Consider the following 7533-nt stretch of genomic DNA (forward strand, 5'->3'; position numbering starts at 1 on the left):
ACTTTAAAAATATCATGAAAGACACATGGCTTTATAGCCTAGTGGCATTTTGGTGGTGGGATAAGGCTTTGGGACTAATAAGTCCTGGGTTCGATTCCCACAATGGGGGTTTTCCCATGTTTATTGGGTTTCCTCCTGAATTGGTGTGACATTATGCCTAGTGGAGTTGGATATGATCGGGTGGTTCCTCTGGTAGCACGATGATACTCCAGTGGTCCGTCAGTGATCCAAATTTGCCGTTCAAAAAAAAAAAAAAAATATCATCAAAGTTCAAAGATTAGTTAACAATATGATATTATCATATTTAAAAGTCCCAAAACTTAGTGTTCCATCTATTAAAGACTCCAAATCTAAACACTTTTATAAGAAAAAAATAATAAATGTTCGGGTTTTTTTCGGGTTTCATGTTTCGGGTCGGGTTTTTCCGGTTTTTGGCCTGGAAAAAGTGACCCGATAACCGAACCATTTAAAGTTCGGGTTGGTCGGGTTCGGGTTTCTCGGGTTCGGGTTTTTCGGGTATTCTCTAATTCGGGTTCGGGTGGCTTTGAATTCAGGTTGGGTTTCGGGTTCTGGATAAAAATGAACAGCCACAACCATCACATCGTTGTCTGATCCTTATAGATCTTAGTACATTCGTTCCCAAACTAGTTTTAAAAGTTTGTCTGAAACATTATTTAATAACCATTGCATCAACTACCATAAGACATGTCAAAATTCGTGAAGCTGAACTCATTTACCTGAAGAACGCGTAAAAATCAAGTGTCAACACAAAGGAACGATCTGGGAGTAATTACACGGCTCTCTAATCATTCGGTTTTCTAAAATTCGGCAACAAATTACATCAGTCTGTGTAATTAACTCCAAGTTAAATATTATCCATCTAGCATACAAAGTGTATTTAAGATTTAGTTGAAATAAAATTTTGTTATTTCAGTTATATACATAGAAGAATCTAATTATATTAGCATACTGTATAAACAAATTTAGGGGCTGTTTGGTAGATTCTTAATGACAATTCAGATGCTACCTCTTAATAGTTTAAAACCTCTGAATGAATAAGAGGTAACCTCAAGTCTGAATGGTTAAGAGGTAACCTCTTAATGGTAAATCATCACATGTCACATTTTTCTACCTTCTCATTGGTAAAATTCTTAATAATTTCATTAAGAGGTAGCCTTTTAATGACCATTCAGAGCCTACCAAACAGCCCCTTACAATAATGAAACTTTTGAATGCATGATTGGAGATAAATAATAAACAAAATATTTTTGAAATTTATTATTATACATTCGACAGATGAGTAGAAAACAAATGTTCGAAAAGGCCAAAAGAGTACGGTTTCAAATGCGTGTGTCGTTTTCTGTTGTATGGTGCGTCCCCCCTTGTATTACTAAAACTAGCAGGGTGCCCGCGCGATGCGGCGGGGGAGACAACTTGCATTGCGGTAATCGTCTGTTAGTTTTCTTATTCGTAGCATCGGTATAGTCTATCAATGACCCATCTATTTATATGTTGACAAAAAAAAAATGTTAGGAAAAAGTGAAAACTAAGAATGTGGATGGTCTAATAGTTTCTTAGGATTTTTCATCTTGATCATAGATATTTTTAGGGTGGTCGGGCCGGGAAAAGAAATCTACAATTTCCGCAAGGAGGAGGTGGTGTTCTCATACTCTTTTTTTCTTGCTTCGCTTCCCACTCTCTCATAGAGGATTGGATCAGTTGGTGAGTAATTCCTGATTCTTCGACCGGCCCTCTTACCCAAGCTCATGTTTGTGAATTTGTTTGGTGCAAGGTGCCCCTCTTTTTCGATGGTGCTTTATGGGCAGACATCAAACCTTAATACTAATTCTACTTTGAAAAGCTTAGTTTTTAAAAATACGAATTTTAATATATAGTATGCTATCGTTCTATATAATCATTTTTCTTTGATTGTATTAGGAGTTATGTTAGTAATTTATTATATATTGCATGAAATATCTAATTGTCTAGAGATGGTAAGTCCTTTCATATGGCTAATTTCACACACATTCTATTAGGTGGTTTGTTATGTAAATATATTTTTACTTGTCTTTGTACAAGCTGAAAAGACCGTTAGCATGAAATAGTCATATATGTCTTAGGGTATGTAGAGAAGTTTTCACAATTCGCACCTGAATTTTTTTTTTTTAAATAAAACAATTTCATCTCTAAATTGGCAAACAAAAGGGATGAAACTTTTTTATTGCATACCCACCTTTTAAATTATTTTATCCAAATATTTTGATTACTACATCAAATTGGCTAATTTCAAGTTTCAACCTTTATTCACACGTTATTCAGACCCCCCATCTTGCCATATCTAAGCAAGTGGGTCAGTAGCATTAACGATGATTGCCTTATAATTAAGAAAGATGTCTAGAATTAGAAAAAAAAATAGCATACTTGAATGCAAGACTTCAAAATTAACAATCATGATAGGTTCCATTCAAGCCTCATACACAAATGACACCAAGCGTGTCTTAATATGGCTATGGTCAGCATCACATTCATAACCCAAGATTTAGGAGATTCAAGTGCAGCATCAAAACTTCCAAGACCTTCAATGTGTTGTTTAAAGTATTTCATGCAGTGCTAAAAAGCTTAGTCAGATCATGATTCTCAATTAATGTCTGCAATTCTTGACATAACCTGAATAAGTAAAGCATTGGGCTTAGCTTAAATGTTAACTACGCCTGCATATATCCTATTTGAGTCAAAAGACATAAAGGGGACTTCTTGTGTCATCAAACATACCTCTCAATACTGGCAAAGTTCTCACAGATTTGATTTACTGTCATCTCAAATCTCAAATGAAGCAGAAACAGGTGCTTTTAGATCAGCTTGTAGCCTCCTGGAATCGAATTTACTGAAGGTGGAAAACATGTTAGAGAATGAAACATAATAAAGTACACAGTATAGGATTCTAAATATAAATGGACAACCAGGGGTTGTCCTACCACCAGGTGCCTATCTGGAAAAAAATCAAAACCAAGTCCAATTTAGGCTTCCAATTTCACTAAAACGTAGGTTAAGGGGGCCCTAATGCGAACCTATTATAGGTTTTTTAAAGAAAACCTACAACGACCAATATAATAAATGAAGATTCAGATTCCTAACGATACATCAACTAACATTTGACTAAATCAAAACCTCTAATCTTGATCTTTTTTGGGATTGGGTTAGTAATATACCCCGCTACTAACACCTCCACAACTTCAACGCAGAACACTCATACAACTTAACTTCATGGCCATCACAGCAAGGGTCATGATTGCAACCTGATATACAATCCAATGCATTAATGTCAGAAACATCAAGTTAAACATCCACCTATCTCCATCTCTCAATGTTTAAAAAACAGAATAATCACAAACTGAATTTCACTGTTCGAGCAAGAATTATCTTATTATACAGATCTTATTTATCAAACTAAAAGGGTGCACATAAAAGCAGTTATCAGATCTCCCTGATTTGTATATAGAGAACTTTTTTACCCTAAGTTGTTAATTTTTTTTATGTAAAAATTTGGTGTTGTTAAAATAAACGCTTACAGTGATAGGAGAACAATTGTTGAGAACCCATTGATCCTCTACAAGCCACTCTAACCTTATTATCCACCAACTTTTGCGCCACTTCCTAAACCACCTTAATCGAAAAATCCACCAACTGTAGCAGACCCCGGCCACAAATTAGGGCTTCAATTGATGACATGACGGCAGAAGTAGAAACAAATGCGTAACCGATAAACCATTAACTATAAAAAGCCCTAATCTATTTTAGAAATCATATGAGAATTAACACTGATTTCTTCTGTTTGCGACCATCTTTAACACTTTTATGCAGCAAATTCGTGAGAGTAACATTACAAATTCAATATCAAAGCTTAAAGATTGAATTCAAAAACTTACCACTAAAAAACAAAAGCTACTTCTTGCAAGTTCAAAGCCTTGTGTTCCATCGTCTTCCTTCTTAACATATCACTTCCTATCAACACTCCATTTAAACCTCTCTCTAATCCACCTCCATCTCAATCTCCCACAAACAACACCTTTAAAAAAAACTTTAAGACCTGCAAATGTAAAAACAATATTACTAATGCAGGCTTAGGCTCTGATGACATAAATATACGATGTTTACAAGCAAAGAATCAATTACTCCAACCATCCCAATTGCAATTACAGAGCAATGTTATCATTGTTATGTAAACCCTGGTTTTTTTCCTAAAGCAAATTTTGATATAGATCAAGTTTGAAAAATTATGGTCGATGACCAGCTAAAAACACCAATTCCTGCCAAATTTTGAAATTTTATCGAGATAACCTATAAACAACGTTGTACCTCAAAAGAGCATCATCTACATTGGCCAACATCTCCACCTTCAGAGCTTCTTCCTCCATAACCTAATTATTAACCCGTGTATATTGGTAAATATATTTCTCCCTTTAATAATGGCATATTATTATAGGGTTGAGATCCTGTACAAACAGTGCTAATTATAAGAACCATAAGAACAGATCTCAACCATTAATAATTAAAATCAAGGGTTGATATTGATTATAAATAAAACCCTTATAATTAAAAATTACTACTAACAAATTATGGGTAATTTTGTAAAATTACTATTCATTTGACCATTTTCCATTAAATACAAATTCCACCAAGGTTTTTTAAACTAAAATAACTTTTATATACTTCATTATTTAAAAAAAATATACATACCATAAAATCAAGTATTTTTTTATCTTTAATATGAGTACCATATTGCTATACCTTTTTTGTATTTATAAAAGTGATTTTTAAAAAAGTTAACAAAAAGGTATTTTATAATTGTGCTGATAACGTGCTGATTATGTGTTAGTTACAAAATAATACAAACAAACATCAATAGTAGATATAATCAGCACATCTGGTGTGCTGATAATGGAGAATGATTGAGGATGTTGTGCTAATGTCGTTTATGTTGATAATGAAGAACGATTGAGGACGATGTGCTGATAATGAAGAACAATTAAGGATGTTATGCTAATTATATAGTGGTGTGCTGATTATATTTTTTGTAATTATTTTTAATTAGTTATAAATAAATATGGTCAAAAGGTCTAAATTACCCCTAAACTAATTTTTTATTGATGGACACTTGTCAATTATGTGTTGGTTCTTACGGTTCTTACAAACTTAAGTGTTTGTATTTGATCCCATTCCTATTATTATATCCTCCCTAAAATAGGGATTGTTATTGGGTTATATATTGGAATGAGAATATGAGATGGGATCATCGATCCTATTGCAAAATACCACTGTTATCATTCAGGCCAGAAATAACTTGCAGAACTAACTGGGTGTTGTCTACTGGGGCACCGACATTGGCTAGTTGATCGGCTAGGATTTTCAATTGTTGACAATAGGCTTGAAATAAACTTATAAAAAAACCAAATAAATAAATAAACACCCTACATGAGACCTAATTCAAAAACCAAAAATATAACAATCCATTTATATAAGTTAAAACCCATTACCTGGGATATCGACATGTCTAAGTCCCCCAAAAACCTAAGTAATCAGCATCTCACATAAGCCCTAATTCAAAAGCCAAGAACCCAAAAACGTAAATGGATGAAAAAGTACCACAATCCCTTCATATGAGTTTGATTGAACAGAGTTAGAATCTACTACCTGTGAAAGTGACCTATTAAATCCACGCACATTCATCAATATTCTGAACAGATAGAAAGACGAAGAAGGATGTGGTGAATACCCAGATGATGCATCGCTTATCAAATTTCAAAATAAAACCAAATTTAAAGTAAAAAACTTAAATTGACATGTTGGTTACCTTAATCGCTAGGGCTTATGTTGAGAAACTCTAATAGATCCTTTAATGCAATAGTGTGATGCAATCGATTGTGATACATCGGAAGTGATGGTGAATGATGTCGAACACTTGATAATCTTGAAAGGTGAAGAGGAAATGTCGTGGGAGAAGCAACGACGACTGCTAGGTTTTTGGGAGAGGAGTGGGAATTCAAATTGGGGATCTGAGATCCTCATACGTGCATGAATAACTATACTAACTAATTACCGATAATTTTGTGAAAGATAAAAAATGAAATTAAAGTCAAACTAAAATAAAATAAAATAAAGGGACCAAAATGTATTTAGTGTTTAAAAAGACACGGAAAAATAATTATAAGGTTGTTGTGAAGGGGGGAAAGTGTAACTAATCCTCTATATTTTGTTAAAACTAATGAATTTAAGTATAAAAAGTTTAGGGGCAAAAAAAATAGTGTTTAAAAGACCAAATTACCCTCATTTTAAGGGTCTATCTATAAATAAAGGTGGTGAAAAGTTCTTATTTTTTGGGTATCTTAAAATACCCCTCCCTCATGTATTATAAATATAGTATAGATAATCATTCACAAAGAGATATGTGAAAGATAAAATATGATGACTCATAATGTGGTGTTCAAGCCTGTCCCATTTATACATCATATCCTTAACAACTAAAACCATTTTTGCCCCTAGAAAACCATGAACTGTCCGCCTACCGTTTCTGCTTCCAAAAAACTTGGTGCTATTCTACAGTTCTACCTAGTGGCGTCTATATATACCCGATTCTTATCTTGTGCTGCTTCATCAAACAAATCTTACAAACATTTTCAATAGTTAAAAAGTTTCAATTTCAAGATACAATGAGTTCGACATCGAGAGCATGGTTAGTGGCCGGTACCGTTGGATTGGTGGAGGCACTAAAAGATCAAGGGTTTGCACGGTGGAACTACACCATCAGAGCCATCCACCACCACGCTAAGTCTAATCTCCGTTCAGTCACCCAAACAAAGAAGTTGTCTTCGCCGGCTGCCTTGGCTTCAAGCAAAGGCATTGACCAATCAGAAGAGTCTTTGAGAAAAGTTATGTACTTGAGTTGTTGGGGTCCCAATTGAATTAAATATATATATCTACTTTAAAGAAATCAACCTGGAGATGTAATTTATAGCTTGAAATCAACAAGCTCCATATGCTCAGTGGGTTTCTGGTCAGAGTTGATGTTGTCGTCAACGATTTTCCCGGTTGTATATGGATTTCAATATTATGTACGTACTCAAAGGAGTCAAAAATATGATGAATTGTATGTATGCATGATTATTGATTCAAATGAAATGAAGTTGCCATCTTTTTTTTCTCGCACAAAGTAAGCATACAAGCATGGTGATTAGATTTTAATAATTTATTTTAAACTATGAGCTTGGCATGTGCAACTAAAGGAAAAATAACTTTGTATGCCTCCTAATAAATAATTTGGCTGTTTTTTGTTGCAATCATAGTGGGTTGAAATTCTTTTGAAAGAGCACCGACTATGGATTGTTGTCGACCAATTTAACGGCAAAGCATGATACATATAAATTTGACACTTATGAAAGTCAGTTAAGCATGAGTCAGTTAACCTCCGGTTGTTCGAGTGGAAAATCATACGGTTATGGTAAACTAAGCTCGGTTATACAGGTTCCAAGCACGAAT

General features: G+C 34.1%; 1 protein-coding gene and 1 long non-coding RNA gene across 5 annotated transcripts; one reads left to right on the top strand and one right to left on the bottom strand.

Moving 5' to 3' along the window:
* Positions 1-2355: 2355 nt before the first annotated feature.
* LOC110923227 lies at positions 2356-6069 on the bottom strand. Of its 4 annotated transcripts, none has more exons than XR_004886387.1 (9): positions 5852-6067; positions 5692-5734; positions 5535-5595; positions 4357-4418; positions 3927-4087; positions 3570-3684; positions 3210-3296; positions 2773-2989; positions 2356-2667 (listed from the first exon to the last, which is right to left on the bottom strand). It is a non-coding gene; the product is annotated as an uncharacterized LOC110923227 (long non-coding RNA). The 4 variants fall into 4 exon arrangements; XR_002583866.2 differs by having other exon boundaries at positions 2773-2884; positions 5852-6066; XR_004886386.1 differs by having other exon boundaries at positions 2773-3296; positions 5852-6068.
* Positions 6070-6499: 430 nt separating this feature from the next.
* Positions 6500-7202, top strand: LOC110923183. Its single transcript, XM_022167354.2, has one exon. It carries the CDS (start codon positions 6708-6710, stop codon positions 6957-6959), a length of 252 nt encoding a protein of 83 aa, XP_022023046.1. The 5' UTR covers positions 6500-6707; the 3' UTR covers positions 6960-7202.
* Positions 7203-7533: the final 331 nt, after the last annotated feature.

The sequence above is a fragment of the Helianthus annuus genome, chromosome 17 (genome assembly GCF_002127325.2).
Source record: "Helianthus annuus cultivar XRQ/B chromosome 17, HanXRQr2.0-SUNRISE, whole genome shotgun sequence".
In the NCBI taxonomy this organism is placed as follows: domain Eukaryota; kingdom Viridiplantae; phylum Streptophyta; class Magnoliopsida; order Asterales; family Asteraceae; genus Helianthus; species Helianthus annuus.

Bases quoted from the DNA above. Each gene is read 5' to 3' on its own strand.
- LOC110923183 (XM_022167354.2), top strand. From the start codon at position 6,708: ATGAGTTCGACATCGAGAGCATGGTTAGTGGCCGGTACCGTTGGATTG.